Genomic DNA, 23,076 nt, shown 5'->3' with positions numbered 1-23,076 from the left:
ACATATGTCGCAGTTCATGAGATCCAACCTTGTGACAGACGGACGGACAGGCGGACAGCAGTCAGACAGACAGCGAAATCTTAGGTCATGTGCTCCCGTTTTACCCTTTGGACACAGTACCCTAAAATTAATTCTTATTTAAGTCGAGGGTCTGTCCTCGAGAGGGCAGTGTATAAATAAAGTGAACCTATAAAACCAGCATCTGGCGAAATCCACGATCCTTTCCGCGATTCAAGCAGTATGCATCAGCGTTCTCTCGCATAATAAAATTCCGTACCTACATTATTGTTGAAACACAAAAGATGAGATGAATGGCTTCTGAAATTGCCTACATTATGCCTACATTATTTCAATCTTTTAAATAGGACGTGTATTTGATTCTTTCATTGTGATGGATTTTGTATAGTAGTTAGTTTTATTTCGGTTTTACTGGTGGATATTGCTTATGTTTTTGTTTTTTTTTTTCTACAACGATAAAATTACGTTAATTTGATTAAGATTATGCAAGAATTCAATAAACAATTACTGACTGAATAATTAAAAACATTATGTGATGATATTTGTGTTTTCCTTATAATATGTGGGCTTATATTTGTAAGTTATATTTTATTGGTTGATATTTTCTGTATTAAAAAATGGTTGTAGACCTTATAATATCTCAAAAAAACAAAATTAACGCGTTAATATTATCTTCAAACTCATAGTTTACATTCACATATCCACAACACACTTCGTTATCTATTCCAAAAAAAATATCATTCAGTTAAAAATCTTGTACAAAATCAATTTTCCAATACATTAGATAATCGCAAAGAACGTTTGGAATTCCGTTATACGTAACCAGGTCACCAAGTGAGATACAGTGAGGTCATAAATCCACGGACGTGACTGAGCTCTTACAAAATGGTACTTTTACCATAAATATAAAGGCAGCTATATCTTGCGAAACCAGAAAGTTGCATTGCAATCACTATTTTCAGTCACCTTCGGCGGAACACCCGTTTACTGATTTGAATAATGCAGTTCTCCATTTCGATATAGAATCGAAGCTATTTGTGGCTCCGGTTGTGTCCTTGTAAATCAACAAAGTACATGACATATAAAATAGTATAATACAATTGGGAAATATTAATGTATACTTTTATTGCATAATGGAAAGATATTTTGTATATTTGTTTGTCCTACCCTATCGTACTAATATCATGAATCCGAAAGTTTGCGAGGATGGATGTATGTGCATGTGTATGTATGTATGTTACTCTTCCACGCCAAAACTACTGAACCGATTGCAATGAAATTTCGTACGTAGATAGCTGGACAACTGAAATAACATATAGGCTTTTTATCCCGATATTCCTACGGGATAGAGACTAACGAGGGTAAAACCGCGGGGCTTAGCGATCGCGATAGCTTAAGCGGCTATTTGGAGAATAATTTTGCCAACAGAAGTTTAATAATAAGGAATGTCGTATTTAATTTTTAGGTTTAACCAAAAGGCAGAAATGGGACCCTTAGGATTACTTAAACTTTGCTGTTCGTCGATCTGTCTGTCTGTCAATCCATCCGACCCTTGAATTTTTAGAGATGATGTACATATATACGCTATCGTTATTACAACAGTTAGAAATTGGGTTGGCTTTTTTTGCTTTAACGTAAATGTAACTGCATTTTAGGTTATTTGTCTGACTCTCACTTAACCATTGTTTTTTTTTTTTTCGGTTCGGACCAGGCGAAGCCAGGACTATCGATAGTATATATTCTTATATTTCTCTTGCAGAATTGGTTTGATTACTTTGAAAGCTTTTGAAATCAATACAATTTAAAAAGCTTTTAGCATCTTCGCATACATCATGAGGTTCATTATTTTATATATTCTATAAATTTATTTAATTTTCATGTTATTCAATATGGATTGTTATTTTATTTATGTTGCACTGTAAATAATTCAAAAGTACTTCTAAAAGAAATGTAATTGAATAAATAAATGTTTCGAACTGAAAAACAACATCAGTCTACATTATACTTAGAGTAGGTAGGCTCACGCATAACGACATCAAACCTATCTTTGATAGAGTGCCGGGCAGTCGCAACAGTCTTGTGAATGTGGTTGCGGAGAGACATGTCGTCCTTCATGGGATATTTTTTGCGACAAATATACGCATAAGTCATTTACTTACATTAATAGATCCATATTATCTCATTACTAGCTGTATTAACATCGTAGAAAGAATTACGCCAATCGCTTAAAATCTCAGAGAGAAATCGAGTAACAAAATTTAAAAAATACAGTTACAGTTACAGAATCGAGAACCTTCTTCGCTACGTAAACGTCAGCTTCTAATAGCATTGGAATTACCATAAATCGTTCATATTACACAAGATTATTAACGTTAAATGAAACCTATACAAGGTGCTAAATAGTAGTGACAACATGTAAGGATGACTAATTTATTTAGTTTATCGTTAATTTGATTAAATAACTCTATAAGCTTTGTTAAATGCACTTAGTCATACAATATCAATTCGGATTCATGTAAATGTAGCTTAAAATAGAAATGCTTTAGAATAATTTTAGACTGGTCGCAAAAGCGCATGTTTCCGATGCTAGTGCTATTTAGTCTGCCCAATTGTCCGTGCTTTACTATTGCGGTTTAAGCTAAATTCAACCAATTGCATTGGGAACTGTTTATATATAGCCTATGCTAATACGTTAGAATAAAACTATAGGTATTGTAATTGTAATTTAGTAAACATTTATTAGTAGTTGTTACATTAATATGTTACGATGCTGTGATTAATTTAAATGATTAATGGATGGTTTATTCATTTGCACAAAGCAAGGTCTATCTGATAAATTAAACTAATAAACGGTATGAGTAGAAACAGAACCAAATAGGCGTTCCGGTATTATTAAGCTGTGGCATCACCTTTTTATTATGGAAACTATTTAGTAATTTGTAAACATTTAATATAATAATAAGAGTAAATATTAAGAAACTCTTCGTCTATTTTCACGTTATAAATGTAAGATGACATTGATGGAGTTGTATAAAGGTATTGAAGATTAATGCATGGTATATAAATTATTAACCTTTTTATGGAAGTATAAACATACTAAGTAAATATATTTATTAAGTATATTTCATATAAATCTTTTAAATGAATGTATATAAGATTTCTTTATAGTTAACGAATAAATAAGCTTTATTACATTACGATTAACTAGAATAAACAATTTTCAGCGCTGTGCAATGGCGGTGCGGTGATGGCAGATGGCGCGGGCGCGGTGGCGGGCGCGGGCGAGTGCGCGGGCGAGTGCGCAGGCGAGTGCGCGGCGCGCGGCGCGGCGCTCGAGCGCGCCTACGTGCACGACGTGTACGAGCAGGCGGGCGAGGACGACGCGCCCAGCGCGCCGGCGCCGGCCGTGCGCGCATTCCTCGCCGACCTGGAGCCGGGCAGCCTCGTGTGCGACGTCGGTAAGTCTGCTGGCCCACCGGCTGGGGAAGTACCACACCCCACAGACGACCGGCATGAAATAGTTGCATGTTATGTATGTTTCGAACTTTGAGTTGGAGAGCCGTAGGCCCGTTTTCGTTTACTAACTCTCTGAATCCATTCCTTCTTTCCAGTATACTAACCTTTCCTTATCCCTTACCCCTTAAAAGCGAGCAGCACATACGCAGAGGAAGGCGAAATACATTCATTTTTTCGCTGTTGTGTTTAGTAATTTTCTCTCTAAAAAATACAGTAACTTCTCCTGCTACATAGGAACATACTGGGTGTAGCTCGCCTTATTTACGTATTACACGTTCACATTTTATTTAATCCAACCTATAATTATGACATTTAACGTTTCAATAAAATTATATTTCACTCCTTTTTTGCGAGCGAATTTACAATTAATATAATGATGCTCTGTACATAGCCTTCAGCCGCTAACCTCACTTGTCTTCGCTATTAATGTCTAATTCTCGAAGGCATTATTAGTAAGTGGGCGCGTAATATAATCTTCCCACTCAGTTTCGTAAATATATTAACAACAGATAATTAGCATTTCAGCAGTAGCCGCGTTGAGCCAAATGTCACAACGTGGGAGTGACCGCCCTCGTGAATGAATAAAACCTTGTCTATTTTCATATCCTCACAATTAGGATAATTAAATACGATTCAATGATAAACGTGATGATAACAAGTTATAAGTAATTGATATAGTCCCAATTATATCAAAATTGCTTATTTATTCGGTCAAGAGTCATAAAGCTTAACATTGTTTATTTACTCACAACTATTCATTCCTCTCTACTTTAATTTACGTACAACTGGTACTTTGGAAGAACACGCTATTTAGCGATAAGACAGCCATTTGAGAAATCTTGAAATATATTGAATATTTCAAAACATTTAATATATTTCAGCTATAAAACTTTTTGCCATTGTTCAAGCCATTTGTTAAAAACACAAATAAATAATAAGAAATCTATGATTTTTTTTACAAATGTTAGAAGACCGACTGTTCGCCCTCCCTCGCTGCTACATATATAGCCTATGTCACTCAGTGAAGTTGCAGCTTTACAATGGTGAAAAATTCTTGAAATAAGCGCAGCAGTTTTTGTGTGAAATCGTAACAAATATAAAAAAAAAAGAAAAATTTTCTTTTTATAATATTAGTGTAGATAACTTAAGGTATTAAAACAACAAAACTTATCAATATAAATGTATTCTTCATAAACATTTTGACATTTCACCATAATATTCCAGGTTGTGGAAATGGAAAATACTTGAGTGTGAATCCTTCCGTGTTCGCCGTCGGTGGTGACAGGTGCTCGAGACTTTCAGCGCAAGCCCACCAGAACAATAATGAGGTATGGATAAAGATAGTAAGAAACTAATGTATTTAGCTAGGATTAAATAATACAAAAAAGTCGTAAAAAATTACACAAGAGTTGGTAAATTACTATATTGAAACTCACACTTAAAACACTACTACTTCCAGCAATCTTATTTCAGACACTTCTTTAAACACAGTTGTAATATACGTAATTCATATAAAGTTACATAACTTTTAAACACTGAATTTTGACACACTACATCTACATATAGTAGTATTGAGAATGATTATATTATATCACTAATCACCAGTAAAAGCGGTTCATCAATGACAAATGTTGCAAAAATATGATAAATATTGCTTTTAGAGCAGACGAAGATGTGTGGTCCAGCTCATATACAAATTATAATTTATAACCTATATAACGGTATGTGACAACCGCCTTTCGTTCCGTGATGAATCATTTTACGTCACATTTTAACCGCTCTATACGTCACCAAGTTGAATCATACAGTACTGAATACTACAATTCACCACCACGTTCATCACCAGGTGGTCGTATGCGACAACCTCAGCCTCCCGTTCCGCGACGAATCGTTCGACGCGGTGCTCTCCATCGCGGTGGTGCACCACTTCGCGACGGTGGAGCGCCGCGCGATGGCACTGCGGGAGCTCGCGAGGATCACCCGCATTGGGGGCCGGCTGCTGCTCACCGTGTGGGCTATGGAACACGAGGGACGGAACTTTCATTCGCAGGTGAGCCAAATGAAGATATATTTGAGCCAGATTTGAAGTGTATAAAAAGTCACTGATAAGACTTATTGTAAGGTATCAATGTACAATGCATATCATTTGAACTTTTTAATTGCATAATTCAAATGTTGGTTAATAGCTTAAAATAGAATATACGTTCCTAATTTTGTGTGGTAAAATACCATGGATATGGATTATTTTAATCAATGATGTTTACAGGACGTCCTGATTCCATGGCACAGACCAGTGACGCTGTGTCCGCCACCACCTGGACCACGATTCCTGTCTGTGGAAAATGAGCAGTAAGTATCTAAGTAAATAAATAAAATGTAAAGGTGAAAATACTCGCTATAAAACGTAAAATAATGAAGTACATACTATAAAAAGGTTTCCGTAATTGTTCGTCTAGTCTAATGGTAATTAATTTTACAGGACAGCGGAACCATGGAAGAGCCGAGATGGCTCACCAGGATCGTCGTCCTTATCCTCACCAAATGAAACATGCTATTCATTTGTGAGACGAGCGTTACAGCGATTAGCTGGCCGGCGATCCTTCCTGCCATCGTGGAACCTAGGAACTAGGGTTAACACTAGACCATGTCCTCGCGGTCAGCCAGAACCACCAGCAGCAGATCTTCCAATTGAATTACGAAGATTAGATGAAGTTCTACCTCCTAGATTAATTGCACAACCACCTGACTCATCCACTTTAAAATCAAGAAGTCTTACAGACATTGCTGACATAGAACGCCACGCAATGGTGCGATCCAGGTCTAGTTTGCCCAGTCTTGGTGGTGAAGAACGCGAACCACCACCCTCAGAACCTCCACCAGTTGAAACTGCGGAACGTAAGAAACCCAAATTAGTTAAACAAAAGAAATCTATTAATGAAGATGACGCGGAAGAAGATCTCGATAAACCTACTGACATGAAAAGTCTTGTCGAAGAAATGCCCAATTTCAAAGTTCATACATATAGAATGCAATCAAGAAAGCCTGGTGTATTTAAACAAACTTCATTAAATGAGGAGCTCATGTCTGCAGAAAGGTTAAGAGAAAAAGAGCGCTTAAGAAAAAATATACAAAAACAAGCTTCACTCAATGAAGAGTATTTATATAGGAGACCAGGGACTCTCGATTCAATACGTGACTCGATTTTCTCAACATCGGCGACAACTGCTAAAAAATTTCAATCACTTAAAAACGGCCTCACAAACAAGTTCAAAACTTCCACAACGAATATAGATAAGGTGACTGTGTTCGTACGAATGCTGCAAGGTTGGAAAAATCATGGACCTGTACCGGAAGTTCCTACACCAAGTGACAATAACACTACTAATGAAAAAACCTGTCCTGAGCGGCGACATTCTAGAGAAGATGGCTCCGATTCATCGAAAGATAGTAGTTTGCAAAGTGACACAAGTGTCGATTCAGAAGACAGTTTTGCTTCAGTAATATATGTGCCTAAAGCTGACGGCACTGGCGATCCTCTATCACCAACTCCGTTATCACCAGGTCCTACTTCGCCACGATTAAAAGTATCGTCAGTACCAACCTCACCACGCATGAAAAGTTCACCAGGCCTACCGTCTCCAAGAATAAAACAAGCATTTCCTTTGATTCGACCACCGGCTTCACCAAATGCGGTACAAGCAGCTGCCAATTTTAACAAAATACTCGTTGCACAATACAGTCTTAAAAACTATTCCACAACAAACAACGTCCCTGTTGTACCATTAAAGCCACAATCAAAGAGCCAACCAAATTCTCCACCCAAACCTGAAGAACAAGAAAAGATTATAATACCTCCAATTGAAAACCTGCCTGTTATAAAGAAAACTAAGCCAGTCTCCGTTCCTGAAATATTAGAAGAAATTGACACAATATCACCTATAAAAGAAGAAGAAGAAATATCAACCGATGTCACAAATGAGCTTATTGCAGAAATAAACAAGGACATTGAAGAAATACATAAACTCACATTAGAAACTAATGATTTAGAACCTCGAATACTTCAAGACACAAAGCCGTATCCAAAAATAACACTACAAACCGTGGCTGAACTACCGGAAATACCTCAATTCAAGCCCAAAGAAAACAACAAATCCCCTGTATCAGACAATTTAGATTCTAGATTGGCGGACAAAAGACGAAAAGAAAGAATACGACAAATAAAAGAAATGTTGAATAAAGGAATTCCTTCAATAAATGCAAGTCGCAGGCCGCCGTTTCCCATTGTTCGTACAACAGGCAAATCTGAACCGATTGCTAAAAGTCATCCAAAGCTCATGTCATTGGAATTATTTAACCCAGCTATTGACGATATGGATAGTGACTCTAGTGGAGTTTCTTCACCTGATTCAGTCGATAGCGTGATAAGCGTCGTACCTGATGAATTACGCAAGACTGCAGTTGAAAAAGGTTAGTATTTTTTATTATTATTTAGGGTCATTCACTCAAGTCCTCTTAAAATAAATTCATTAATTTTTAATTTTCCGTTTCAGTTGATTTGTATTTATCAGTTTTTACCATTTAAAAACTAAAATGTTTGGAAATATTTATATTTATATGAAGTATTTTATTTTTCAGATTTGCCAGCATCTGAGTTGCAAACCAAGAAAGAGGAAACGACTACTGAAGAAAAAACGCCACTAATATTAAATACTCCTCAAAACCTCATAGAGGCTGTTGCAGAAGTTGCACAAACACTTGATGAAACATGTGAAACTGTTATACAATCGAGTCCAAGATCAAAAAGAAAACATTTGGACAAAATTGAATGCACAGAAGCCATGGCAATAGTTCAAGGAGCTTCGAGTAGCAGTAGCAGCAGTAATTGGAGCCTTAATAAGCTTTCACCCGGTGATTTAAGGATATTGGAAGATAAATCGAGGTCCCAATCTCATACGAGTTCAAGTGGAAGTTCTTCGAGCTTAGAACGTCTATCTCCAGGACGACGATCCAAGGACAGGTCCCCAAAACAAGGAAGTACCAGCAATTCAACATGGAGCTTAAATAGGTTGTCACCAAACCGGCCAGAAGGGCGTTCATTAGATGAAAACTATTCCAAAAATCATCGCAGCCCCACTCGTTTACCGTACGATTCTATCTCAATATCAAGTACAGACTCTGAAAAATCAATATCTAAATCAGAAAGTTTTAACAGAATCCAAGCGAATGAACCCTTGGTAACATGTAAATCAGATATGATTGCAAAAGATGAAGAATGGGTTGACCAAAATCGTGGTCAGCATCTTACAGAGTTTGCTGAAAAATTAAGTGAAAAGTTACTACAAGAAATAGACCAATATTCTAAACGAATAAATGAAGAAGACTTTGATCTACCAAGTAGCAGTAGTAGTGAAAAAAGTATTTCACTGCGATTGAAGCGAGAAGAAGAGGACAGAAACACACAAAAAATATTAGATGAACTATCTGATAGCTTGCAACACCTCGAGGACCCATATTTATGTAAAGGCGGAAATGATGGAAATAATTTAAGTAAATTCAGCGACAAAACAAAATACGTAACTTGCTTACAAGACTCTCAAGAAATGGATATCAATAAATTATTTCCCAAGTGCAGTACTAAAACAAAGACCAAGAAAAGATCAAAAGACGTAGATCCAATAATTAACAAATACAGGGAACTCAAGAAAACTATGAAGGTAACTAGCGAAGAAGATATTTTCTTAAATAATTGTGCCAATATTCAATATAATGTAAAGACAATCACGGATGATAAAACACCCGAATTGACGGATATTAAAAACCCAGATGAAGATAGTGCGATATCATCGAGTAACGGAAATCCAGAAATCACAATTGATTCGGGCGCATATGATACAAGTCAATCTCTTGAAACCGGATATTCCCTAGAGTCAGAAATAAGTGTAGACTCGCTTTGTACTAGCACAGATAAACGATCATCATTAAAAGTAGGACAATCCACTGACTCAAGTGATTTGGACAAAATGGAGATTAGTCCGGAATCGATGACTTCTCGTTCCAGCACAAGCACGGCACCATTAAAATCAGGGTTTTCAATAGAATCTAGTGACACATCAGCTGGAAGCGACTGGAGTCGCCGAGACAAAACAGGAAGTACTGCGTCTCTGGGATGTGCGAGTTTGGCATCGCTGCCCTCGTGCAGTGAATGTTCGAAAGACAGAAAATTCCTGGAAACGCGATCTTCGTCAGAAGATACTGCGACGATGCCCGTCGCCCCACCCCGGTTGCCTCACGCCCCGCTGTTACCTTCGCTAAGCGATGGGTCAGACAGCCTACCCTCTGAAGGAGGAGCAGTGACCTACCATCGATACTACCATGTATTTAAGAAGGGAGAACTGGATCAGTTAATCGAGAAATATGTGGAGAGCCTTCACGTGGTATCGTCGTACTACGATCAAGCGAGTTGGTGCGTCATAGCTGAGAAAGTTCAAGTGTGGACTATTTAAGTGTGGTGTGTCGTACAAACGTCATTTATTTTCGATGGTCGAGATTCAAAAACAACCATTGCGATGTTAGACACCCAAGTGAAGAATATATCCAAGTGACCTTTCTTATAAACGCTAACGAGTGATTAAGGACCGTTCAGGATATTCGGATCTATACCGTGTGTAAAACTACGCAAATGCCAAAGCAAAGCTTTTGTTTTTAAAAATATTCTAGTCACTATACTATAATAATTGTTATCTCTATGTAATCGTATTTACTTGCCCACTACGGAGGATAACACCCCTGTTTAAAGAAGGGCCTTCGGTGTTCTATGCGACATATAGAACTCGCATAAAATGAAAACTAAGAGCTTTAAATAGTGAAAAAATTATAAATTAATTATAATATGCTATATACTTCAGAGGCTCAAATAATATAAGCTACTCATAGCTTATTTATTGTAATCTACCGAACATGTATACCTGCAGTAATATTTCGTAGACATCTAATAATTACGTTTATACCGTTATTCAAGACGAAACTGTTAAGGTCCATTCAACTGTGCTTAGGTATTCTATGACAATAACACGATTTCATTGCTTAAAATATTAAATATTGTGTAACATATTATCCGAACGAATTACTTACGGAATTTTATTTTACAGTTTTGAACAATGGTATAAACATTATAAAATTTAATCGTATTTTAATAAAATGTAAATTATTTTCAGTATTATAATATCAAAGAGCTGGCCTCGCTGTTGAAGTTTTGTAAAAAGTATGTTATCTGCGTATCGTACTTTATTTCGTTGGAATAATTAATCTGAACAATTTAAATATAAGGTTGCCTGTACAGCTGTTTGATAAAACATAATGTTTTCTGCTGATATCTATCTGAACTTGATTATAATAAGAACATTATTGAATCTTCTTTCAGAAAGTCTTATATCTTTACCATAGTATGTTATCTAGTGAATATTTTAATGTCAACCTGTAATACTATTATACAATAAGTACCTATAAGCCACTTTTAAAGAACTTATCAATTTATCTCTAAAATAGTAGGATCATTTATTAGTTTAGATCGTTACAATACAAACGGCAGAATTTGAGAAAATTTAACATTTCTAAAGTTAAAGGAAAACTAAAAACAACAGACAATTTCACATGAAACGCTGAGGCCATTCTTATTATAGTCAGGTTCGAAAGAGTACACAAATCACCCTAATTCTAATATTTATCTTTACCGCAATATTATTATTTTGTATCAGTTATTTTCAGGTAATCATACTTTATGAATTTTAGTTTTTTTAAATAATACATGTTTTAAGGCATAATACAATAGTAAATAATACCTTTATGATAACTAAATATTTTCATTTAATAATTTGTAACTGCTCCACAAATCGTTATGGCAGATTACCTTTACCTTATATAATACTTGAAAGTACAAAATAAATACTCAATATGTACCTACTTTTAAGTGTACTTTGCGCTGTTACAAGAATAACATTCGTTTTGATAAAAATATTTACTTAGACAATTTTCTTATTTTTTCCAAATAATTGAATAAGACAAAACGAATTATATATTTTATTTTAATTACTAATAATAAGATAAGTTTATTTATAATTAATGCATTTTAAATACCTAAACACGTTACACAGACATTTGATATAACCAAAAGATAAAATGGCAGTTGCTTCGCATTAGATTATATTGCCTGAGTATTTGTTGGTAATGTAAATAATTGCTATAAGTATATAAAAGCTATTAGAGTTATTATATTATCAGAATCAGTGAGATTAACATAAACATAGTATAGATAAATAATGAAGCTGTACTTTTAATAGTTTACTAAAATACAAATTTAATAAGAATAAAAGAAATTAATAAAAAGCTATTTATAATGGAACACTTTTCAGTTTACGCTACGGTATGTCAATTTATAAATATCACAAAAATCGATATCATTTCATTTGGTCATCAGATTTACGAACAAATTTTGATAATAATTACTTTTTGTCGATTATCAATGGCATATCTATTATTTATTTTTATTTAATTGTTTGATACAACATACCATACAAGTGGGCTATGGTAAAAAATACAATGAAAGAATCTCAAGGCGTAAATATTAAATGTACAGCTGTTTCTACATACATTAGAGTTATATTAGAAAATAAATACAATACTATAGTGATTAGGACAAATTTTAAAGCACAACATAATTATAAATGTCCAATAATTCTCAGTCGTCACCTAACGACATTACAAAATAATATTTTGATACAAATAATTAGTTTCATATTCTTTTCAGACAATATAAACGTTTTTTAATAATATGTGCATATTTCTTGTGAATAAAGAAAAATAATTTATGGCAATGTTGGCTAGGACATTTAGATCGAAATTTACGAGACTGCATTCATAAGAAAAATGCATTATTTATAATTTATAGGTATCTATTATTATATATATTTGAATTTAGAGAATAACGTAGAACAATCTTATAAGAAATTAAGCATGCAATTTATGCTATAAACAGTAATTGATTAACAAAACATATACCTAATATAATATTTTATCAACGCATATCAAATCGACTTTCTTTCGCGAGTTTCCTTTCGATCATTAATATTTATTTAAATAATTCATACAGGGTGAAGCTTGGTAAATACAATTTAATATTTAGTTAAAAGCACGTAGACATAATTAGGTAATTAATATCCTTTTCTCCATGTGACCAAATCGCTATATATTTTCATTGGTTATCTATTGAAAGGTTTTTTTATCTATGGTATAGATACTCTTTTCCATTAAAAATGTAATTAATTGTAAACCGAAATCTAAGATCTTATTCATTAATGGCAGATTAAGATTACAAATTATAAAAACTATAAATATTATATAAATTACTCTCAAATAAATTTTGTCTACACTAGACCAATATCAGCCTTACTTAATAAGAAAAAATAGATTATTCCTATTAGTAATATAACATGAGCGTTTTGGAAAAGGGTAAGATTATCCATAAATTTATTTTTTCGTATCGCTACATACATTTGTAAATATAGTTTACGCAGTACGTAATAACATGCAATCGCTGATCATTAAATATTGGCTTGTCTGTGATAAAAATATTGTTATAATATTGACACAATACCCCGATTACCAAATACCAACTTAATTTTATCCAATGTATCTATATGTTGCCGTTTTACTTATTTGTGATAGTGTGTATGTGTACGAAATAATGTGTTCCCACTGCAGGGACACACCTCATTCGAGATTGTTATTGGTTTCTTTATAATAATAACGATAAAGGTTTTTAAGATATTTTATTATACATTTTTTATATTAATTGGCAACATTTATAATTACAATATCGTTTCGATTTATATGAGCACTATGAATTAAACAAATGGATATTTTAAAGCATGTGGAGATGCTTTCATACTATTTGTAAATTTTTCTTCGATAATGTGAAAGCGGGAAATGTAAATGGATTCTACACGTCAAAAATACGTTTATGATACAATTAATAAAACGGCAACATACTAAAATTATTTACTCACACATAGATATATGAATTTTAGAAATACCTACATAGTAGCTACCTAGTTCTTCATTTACTATCATAGACGCTAAAATTATTAAAAGAAATCGAAAAATACATTGTGATATTTTATTAGTTTATTTTGAAACATTAATCCATGTTTATGCACAATTTGAAATAATAAATTTAAAATGATTAAAAATTTTCCTCACAATGTTACCAGATAGCAAATTAGGTCTCAATAAATAAATAGAATCGATCTACTACGAAACGAAATTCGTTCAACAAATATACAGTAATAAATTGTAAGCTTATTATACTGTATCTATATATTAGGTGACAACATTCACAATAAAATGAAGACTCAAATAATATACTTGAAGTTTCATTTAGTCACTCAGACCTTTCTAGCTATAAATATGGTTACTATCTATCGACTTGCCTATGAAACTTATGTAGACATAGATTATTATTAACTACAGTTTATTTATAGATGCGTAGAAGTGAATTTAACAGAGGCACAAACATAAAAGAAGAGCTGCCTTTCATACTGGCAACTCGTCTATAGCTAATTATGTTTTTTATAATATGAGTGTATAACTTTGTCCCGAATTTCACACTTTCATATAAGAGAAAAATACAAAAACCTTACTAAAACCAGTTAGAATACAGAAACTTAAAATTTGATGATTTTTAATAACCCAGTAAGTAAAATTTGGTTTGTAGCAATCTGTGGTCGCTATATCGAGTACTAACCTATTCTAATGAAGAAACGAGCTGAAACGTCATTGATGTTAATGGTTTAAACACGCGTTGCATGAAGTATTGCTATTCTTGAAAATTATCTAGAATACATCATCCGGTCCCACCGGAAATCGAACTCAGGACCTCGCGGTTCTACGCTCACGTGTCAACCACAGTGCAAGGATACGGTCGTCTTGAAGCTAAATTCTAGCAATTATAATGAATTCAACGAGAATCTCTTTGTGAATTTAGAAAGTAAGGGAAAATCCTATCCTACTAATATATATTATATATCCTATCCTACTTATATTATAAATGCGAAAGTTTGTAAGGAAATGTGTGTGTTTGTTGCTCTTTCAGACAAAAACTACTGAACCGATTGCAATAAAATTGGGTACGTAGATAGCTGGATAACTGGAATAACATATAGGCAATTTTTTATCCCGATATTCCTACGGGATACGGACGAAAAATAAGCTAGTACAAAATAAAACGAAGGTATTCTTAAATGTTAAAAGTTTATTTTCTTTAAGCATAAATATTACTTACAAATAAATGCATTACTTGGCCTAATATTGTTATAAGTTAGTCGCTTTTTACTACTATCCAATCGAAGTATACATATTACTGCCAAAAATACATACATACTACAAAAGACATACAAAATTCTACCATTGAACCAAATAAGATGATATTAGTTAGTAATAAATATAAAATTATTCACCCGTTCTTGTATTAAAGAAGTTAATACTTTATTTTAATTGTTGTGTTGACGCTAACTCAAAAGAATAAAAAAAAAAGTGGCTTGGAAATAAATAATTAGGTACTCCTATTTTTAGGAGAATGATGCTCACTTTAAATTAACGTCTTTACTCAGTTAACAAATTGAGGGGACAGAAAGAGAGCCATTTGAAAAAAAAAATGTAAAAAAAATGTGTACCCGAACGGTAAAACGGGTAACTATTACAAGCCTTTGCTGTTCGACTATCTGTCTGTTTGTCCGTCCGTCCGTCCGTCAGGCTGTAAACGATGAACTCACACTTAGACAATGGAAATTTACAGAAATAACGTATGCTTGTAGCCACCGTAACAACGAATAAAAAAAACATCAAGGTTAAGCGACATTCGGCGCGGCCACAAATTGGATGGGCGACCAATACTTTGGCAGAGGGCTGAGGGCCGCTCACACGAAGTAGGCGGCGAGCTGCGCCATCTTGTCCTTGGGCTGCTTGTTGCGGTGCTTGTTGTTGCGCGCGCGCCCGCCGCGCCCGCGCGCGCCGCCGCCGCGCGCCGACACCGCGCGGTGCTTCTCCACCTGACATCCGAATTATAATAATAATAAATTCTTTATTGTACACCAAAATAAAATAACAAAGAAAACGGCACAAAGATATACTGTACAAAGGGCGGTTTTATATTAACGAGTGATCTCTACCAGAATGGATTTTGATGAAATTTGGTATACTGACAGGGTATGAGCTGACTAAAGCTATTGAATTAACAAAAATTTAACAAGGCCGCGTTCTATAGATATTAATTAATCAATCATCATAATCAAAATAGTAATCATTGAAATAATGTTTCGTATTGGTTGTGATGATTCTTAATCATCTCAATAGATGGCGGGGGGTGCCCCTTAGGCACACAAAACCGAAAGAGTAGAAGAAATTCGATTACTGTGGTGGGATCACGAGTGACCGAGAGGCTAGGCGTTCGAATCCCGCCTCACGATCGAACTGTAAAAACAGTTCTTTCAAATTTTCTCAGGATACTTTTTGTCCCGATTAAATGCACCCTCCGGACGAAACAGGATCGTCTCGATATCCAAGCGGGGCCGGGAGGGAGGGGGGGAGGGAGGGGCGGTTACCAGCGCGGTGAAGGCGGGCTCGCAGTAGAGGCAGGCGGTCATGTCGGTGAGCGCGGCGGGCAGGCGCGTGCGGCCCGCGCGGTACTCCACGCTCACCAGCTGCGCGCCGCAGTCGCCGCACGCCAGCTCGCTCACCGACACGCGCGACGCCTCCTCGAACACGTTTATGATCACGTCGCACCTGACCACGGGAAAACATTTTTTTTTTTTTTTTGTAATATGGCAACATAACCTTGACCTTGTACAATTTTAAATTACACAACGAATGCATATATATAATTTCGATCTACGACGGAAACCTTTGTCAACGTGTGTACTCAAGTACTCAAAGACCTTCGTTTATACTATTTTTATCTATTATATCAAGTGAGATGCTTAGTTATTTTTTTTTTTTTTAATACGGTCACCTGGCCTTTACCTTAAACAATTTAAAATCACTCAACAATTGCTTATATCTTATCTTGATCTAATCAAACTACGCAACCAATTATAATCCCTAATAAATGTGATATTGTAATTTTTTGCTTATTAAGTATTGGTCCTTCGAACCGTATAGTAAAAAAATAAGTGGGATCGACACAGTATTTATCCATGACTCTAAGAATCAATGTTATTAAAGGTTAATGAATATAATGTGCTTGTTCAATTAAGTGTTTAATTTTATTCAATATTGGTCCTTCTATTGTTAAAATTCAAAGTTTAAATACCACAATCCCATACATCCAAGTTAATCTAATACTATTTTTATTTTCATTTTTTATTAAGATCAATTTCTTCCCAGTGACCGATGAATTTACATGTAGTTTTGCCGCTAATAGACATAAATAGAAAAAAAAAAACAATTGAAATATAAAAAAGGAAATAAACACGACAAGAATCGTTAAAACCACTAAATATGAACACAAAAAGCACATTAAAACCGCATACATACCTATTGCACGCCAATTTCCACTTAGGGGCGGACGGGTCAAGCACGAGGACCCCGTCGCAATCCAAACAACCAGATACACCGGTGGAGTTCACGCCGTACGGGCAGGTCGGGTGCGTGCACGAGTTGCAACCGAAACCTTTCTTCATGTCCCTATGTGAAAATATTTTATCAATTTACTAGCGGTCCGCCCCAGCTTCGCCCGTGGTATATAATATATATATATATCCCATAGCCTTCCTCAATAAATGGGCAATCTAACACTGAAAGAATTTTTCAAATCGGACCAGTTGCTCCTGAGAGTGAGATGAACAAACAAACTCTTCAGCTTTATAATATTAGTATACATTCGCACACTACTAACTACCCTACAAACGAGCATATTCGTGCATTATACATGTGCCTGCAATTCGAATAATATGGGCTGAAAGTTCTGCTAAAACTCTTGTAATGTCGTATAAAATATATGAATATAAAAACAAAAATGAGATTTTATTTAGGGGGTTAAATGTAGGCGCAAAATCAGGCATAATACGATAGCTACAGCATAGGAAAAATTTGTTGCCCATAATGCTACGTCGAGAACAAATAGAGTTAATACTTGAAATATTATCTTTATAGCACTTCAACGGAGGGACAATACCAAGTTACTTTAGTTAGTTAGTCTTTTCAATAGTAATTATAGCAATAGGGGCAGGGGGTTACTAGTCGAGGGGGCACGTCTACCTGAAGGGCGGGTGGTTGTAGCAGTAGGGGCAGAGCGGGAAGCTCTTGCCCTTGGAGCCGGTGGACCAGGAGAGCAGCTCGAAGTCGTCGAGCGGGCACTTGAGCTCGCGGTAGATGCGCACCGTGCCCTGCTGCGGCAGCGTGTACGTGTCGTCGCAGTGGGAGCAGTGCAGCCGGGCCGGCTTCGCCTGGACGGACCACATACATTGCGTATTATAAACCCGAAAGCGTGGACTTTTTTTGGTATTAACATTATTATTATAATATTAGATTCACCCATATGTTTGTAACCGACTCACACATCAAGGATCGGTACACTACAATAGTTACATGAGTTTATCTTATTATCCTGATTACAAATGCCAGGATTAAATGATTTCCTTACATATACTCTGTATGAGGGGTATAACGTTAAACTTATTTATTATTATAATAATATTGTTATATAATATTATATTAATATTGTTAAATTTTTAGTTTTATAGCAATGAAATGCTTTTATAAATAAGAAATTTTTTGAAAGAATAGAAAAAACATTCTCAATAATATTGTTGTTGTTATTTAAATAATATTGTTATAACATAAACTAAATATAACAGTGAGTCACGTAGTAAAAAAAAAAATATACCTGAATATATCTCATATAACGGCGACACTTCCCACACCTAGACAGTGCCTTGCCGCTAGTTTTCAGCGACGAGAAGCTCACTTCGAACAGCTGATCCATCGCCTCCATACTCCGCACGAAGTACTGGAACTTCCTGCGGAATATCTCCGTGGTGTGAGAGAGCACCGCGTGGAAGTCCGCCCGCCCTATGGCTATGAGGTTCAATTGTTCTTCAACCGCCGAACGCATCGTTGGCAACACCAGCTCGGGGTCAATCTGAAAGATATTAACAGGATTACATGAAATGAATTTTTTTTTCCCCTTAAATAATTATAGTTAAGTATGAAGTTTACGTATAATTTGAGAGTTTGATCTTGAATTTATATTACTGTATACAAATGGGAATAAAACGGTAAAATGGGTGTTAGATTACTAAAAAGTAGGTGTTTTGTGTGTTCTATCGTCTTTTTTAAATATCTTTTTACATATAAAAAATTATGAGAATATAAAACAAATTCATATTTCATTGCTATTCTACTTTTTCATATTCGATCCTCCTCACATAAGAATTACTAAACTCCATTGCTATTTCTAATTGCACAAATTCTTTTTTTAAAAAACCTGATATACTCCTCCTCCTCAATACCTTATAACCTGCTAGATTCACGGTTGCCCTTTAAGAAGTAATTAATTATTACCAAGCGGTGTTGTAGAAAACTTTAATCTAAATTAAACTTCAATGTTCTATGTCAGTAATGTATCACGCATTAATATTCTTAATAAAGTAATATAATTTATTAATAATATTGTCCGAATCGATATTCTGCCTAGTACATGCGCAGGCAGAATTTCGATTCGGACAATTGTCAGCGTGACTCAGACTCGTCAATGATCTATACGAAGAATATTGAAAGGCTCATCCATACCTTCTGATATCCATGAACGAGAACAACCCCGAGGCTGGTTGGCACCAACCGCCTGCCGCTGCCAACATTCACATAATTCCGTTGGCAGATGTTGTTGATATGGACTGGTATGGACGCGTCTGTGCCTATGCCGTGCTTCTCCATAAGAGTGATCAACTGAAATGTTAAACTAGCTTGATTTCGTGGATATCCTCGTGAGGTACATTTATTTATTAGGTGTGCTCTAAGCAACTATTAATACTTCTTCCTTATAGCATGATTTTGTAATAATGTGTAGTATTCATAGTAGATTGGAATAGAATATGGATGATTTGATTAATAACTTACTATCACAACTATACTCATATAATTTCATTTTCGTGCCTGTTTCCCTAAGGCAAAATAGTTTTTTCGCTTTTGAGTATTGGCTATACATATTTTGCTTAGAATTATTAACTCATCATTAAAAAGGTACCACGACTTCACTCGCGTGGTACCCGGTTAAAATTTAGCCTATATTTTAATCCAGACAATAATCTATCTTAGTAGCAAATTTCATATATAGACCATAATAAATTTTTATGCGTCAAAAAGTAACAAACATCCATACATTCTAACAAACTTTGGCGAATATAATAGCATTCATGCTTGATTTATGACTAAAAAGTACATAAAATATCCAACAGTATAAATGAAAGACTACATAAATACCTCGGCTTCGGTCAGATAATCAGGTGGTGAAGTTTGACATTCAACCAGTCTGTGGTCATGAGCACGCAGTTCTTCGCCTACAGTCAGAGTTGGTACGAATTCATCTTTGCCAAATGCCTGGAAAATTATTTTTTTATTTATTATATATACATTATATATATTAATATTACATAATTATTACCAACTATAACTATATGATCGCCTGCTTAATATAGTGGTTAACACAAATAAGAAGAAGATAACGCCGAAAGGACGATTTCCATTGGGGAAAAATAAATACACAGAAGGCTATATTGTATTATAATAGTTAATTAATAAAACATGATGATTCACTCTAGATTTAATTTTATTTTAACAACAATATGTTGTATTTTTCAATTTTGTATGTATATTGTAATTATATACATATTTTATACAGATCATAACATAACTTTCATTTAACTATTGAACAAATATCAACACCCTATATTTCAGTGTTGCTAGAAAAAAAAACTAACCTGCCAATGCATAATCTCAGTGTAACCAGGATCCACAAGAGTGTTGCCAGTATAGTGAAATGTCTCCGTGCCCACTTGGAAAGTGATAACAGTCGACAGATATTTACAATCGCGGCTCAGTGTTGCTATAAAGTGACGCGTCACATAGTCGTATATACGCCACATGTCGCCGTCTAACTCGGACTCCGCTGTAATTAAAATATACATAAAAATCAATTGCTGTTCGTTAGTCCTGCTAAAACTCGAGAATTGTTGGGGCGATTTCAATAAAATAGAGGGAAGGTAAGAAAAATAAGGAAAAATGTGTTAAGTTCTATGGCTACTCAAAAATTATAATATTGTATTAATTGTAATTAAATAATGTTTTTGTTAGAAAATCATTCGAAGCACCTAAATAATATTTCAAATATTAGTAGGTGTTTGTAAAAAAATCCCCCATTTCTATATAAATTAGTTAAAAAAAAAGAATCTAAGTACATACTTGCTGGCTTCATGGGTGTAATAGGTGGATGGTCTCCCACATCCTTCCCTTTCTTTGGCTTATTGATACCATTCGCTATTAACGCTCTAACTTCTGCTCCCCATTTATTCGAGTTCTGTTGCTGGCGAAGTGTCCCCCTATAATGAATGTCATATGTTGCTTATCATAAAAAATTAATTATGTGAACTTACTATATTTCATTTTAAACACTGTATATCACATGGCAACAAAAACGTTTCATCTGTATAAATCTGTTTCTGCTTAATTTACAACTTATGATATACTAGCTGCGCCCCGCGGTTTCACCCGCATAAGTGCGTATCCCGTAGGAATATCGGGGTAAAAAGTTACCTATATGTTGTTCCAGTTGTCCAGCTGTCTATGCACCAAATTTCATTGCAATCGGTACAATTTTTTTTTGCGTGAAAGAGCAACAAACACACACACACACACATCCTAACAAACTTTCGCATTTATAATGTTATAGTAGGATAGGATGAGTAAGTATACTTACATCAAATCATAATTTTCAGGATAACTGGTTGTTTCGGTTCGAGGATACGAAATGTAACCTTGGGTGTAAAGACGTTCTGCAATCTGAAAATTTTACATTATAACAATGTATTGTCCTTACTTTACTGTGTGTTGAGTTACAGCCAGCTATGTTACAGTTATTGAGGTATATATACTGTGATTATTCATTACTATTATATGTTATGTAGTTACATTCCAACAGTTTTCCTATAGTTACATTCATCTGAAAGAGCACTATTGTGGATCAGACGATAGTGCTCTCTGTATCTATATGTATGTATAAATATTATAGTACCTGGATGACCGAGCTTTGCTCGGTATTTATTTATTTCTTTATTTTTTTTGTTTTTTTTTATAAATTGTGTTTTTTGGAAATTATATTTAAGTACGAATTACATACTAATAAAATGATGAAATATGAATAATATTTTTCGATCTTACCGACAGAATAATAAAAAAATATGAACTGGTTATTTAAAGAAAAAAATCGTGAGTGCAATTAGTTTGATATTATATTAGAAACAAATACTTAATTTTTTACAGTTTATCAATCAATCAATTACGCAAGTGTATATGTATATTTATGTCATCACAGTTTTAATTTTTAAATCGGATTTTAATCTAGTACTTCTTTCCATACTTCCAAGATCGTTTAGGCATTTTTAAGTGAACACGTGCATTAAGAAGACACAAAACAATATAAACAATTAGTTTAACCTCAAAGCAAACACTCATTGACTTCGTTACTTAACAACGCCATCTGCTGGAACTTTAATTATTCGCTAAAAAATAGTATTATTATTCGCCAATAGACGTCAGGAAGAGCCATAATAAATTGAGACTACTCAAACGCCTCTTATTTGTAAAAAAAGTAAGTTTAAGTCGATAAAACACGAATATGACATTTTCTAAAAAACATTCCTAGATCGATTTATCGCCCCCGAAACCCCCTATATACTAAATTTCATGAAAATCGTTGGAGCCGATTCCGAGATTCCAATTATATATATATATACACAAGATTTGCTATATAAGATATATTGAGATTGGTAACTTTGATCTTGTAAACAGTTATTGCATACTTAAATCTTTATAGTGGGCATTTTTTTTTTTTTCACTAATAAACATCAAATTTTAAAGGGGTGTAAGTAACGTGACAGTTTCTTTTATTCAGCATAATTTGATATTCAAAATTTCCACTCATTTATAATTTACACTTTAAGTTACAATTATTTTTGTTCATCTATATAGATACAGGTAAAGTCACATGTCAAAGCTAGCTATTATATATATACCTGCATAGCACTATGGGGTCCAATACCCAAACCTGCACTGGCCACTCTCATTAGTTCCACTGTGTTTAATGCCACTGGACGAGCTTTCACTTTTTCTTTTGCCTGAATGTTAATAACACTGAAAAATAAAACAGATTAGGACTACACTGATTTTGTATAATTGAGCAAAAAAATTGGAAAATACAGAAAATAAATCTATATATAT

The 23,076-nt window shown here is 34.5% G+C and overlaps 2 protein-coding genes across 2 annotated transcripts in view; one reads left to right on the top strand and one right to left on the bottom strand.

Moving 5' to 3' along the window:
* LOC119837495 overlaps positions 1–12,074 on the top strand; it is a 30,085-nt gene extending 18,011 nt beyond the window's left edge. Inside the window, exons 3-8 of the mRNA XM_038363092.1 lie at positions 3,243–3,476; positions 4,759–4,862; positions 5,381–5,584; positions 5,801–5,883; positions 6,014–8,001; positions 8,170–12,074. Coding sequence (XP_038219020.1) covers positions 3,266–3,476; positions 4,759–4,862; positions 5,381–5,584; positions 5,801–5,883; positions 6,014–8,001; positions 8,170–10,037 — 4,458 coding nt within the window. The 5' untranslated portion in view covers positions 3,243–3,265 and the 3' untranslated portion in view covers positions 10,038–12,074. The remainder of the gene's footprint in view (positions 1–3,242; positions 3,477–4,758; positions 4,863–5,380; positions 5,585–5,800; positions 5,884–6,013; positions 8,002–8,169) is intronic.
* Positions 12,075–14,824: 2,750 nt separating this feature from the next.
* Positions 14,825–23,076, bottom strand: part of LOC119837417 (DNA topoisomerase 3-beta-1) — an 11,680-nt gene continuing 3,428 nt past the window's right edge. Inside the window, exons 6-15 of the mRNA XM_038362991.1 lie at positions 21,557–21,639; positions 21,043–21,179; positions 20,562–20,749; positions 20,065–20,181; positions 19,375–19,530; positions 18,470–18,724; positions 17,842–18,029; positions 17,119–17,268; positions 16,188–16,368; positions 14,825–15,635 (exon numbers count right to left, since the gene is read on the bottom strand). Of these exons, the coding sequence (XP_038218919.1) occupies positions 15,504–15,635; positions 16,188–16,368; positions 17,119–17,268; positions 17,842–18,029; positions 18,470–18,724; positions 19,375–19,530; positions 20,065–20,181; positions 20,562–20,749; positions 21,043–21,179; positions 21,557–21,639 (1,587 nt within the window). The 3' untranslated portion in view covers positions 14,825–15,503. The remainder of the gene's footprint in view (positions 15,636–16,187; positions 16,369–17,118; positions 17,269–17,841; positions 18,030–18,469; positions 18,725–19,374; positions 19,531–20,064; positions 20,182–20,561; positions 20,750–21,042; positions 21,180–21,556; positions 21,640–23,076) is intronic.

The sequence above is a fragment of the Zerene cesonia genome, chromosome 27 (genome assembly GCF_012273895.1).
Source record: "Zerene cesonia ecotype Mississippi chromosome 27, Zerene_cesonia_1.1, whole genome shotgun sequence".
In the NCBI taxonomy this organism is placed as follows: Eukaryota; Metazoa; Arthropoda; class Insecta; order Lepidoptera; family Pieridae; genus Zerene; species Zerene cesonia.
Note: the sequence above shows the minus strand (reverse complement) of the source record. Positions and strands in the feature narration are given on the sequence as shown.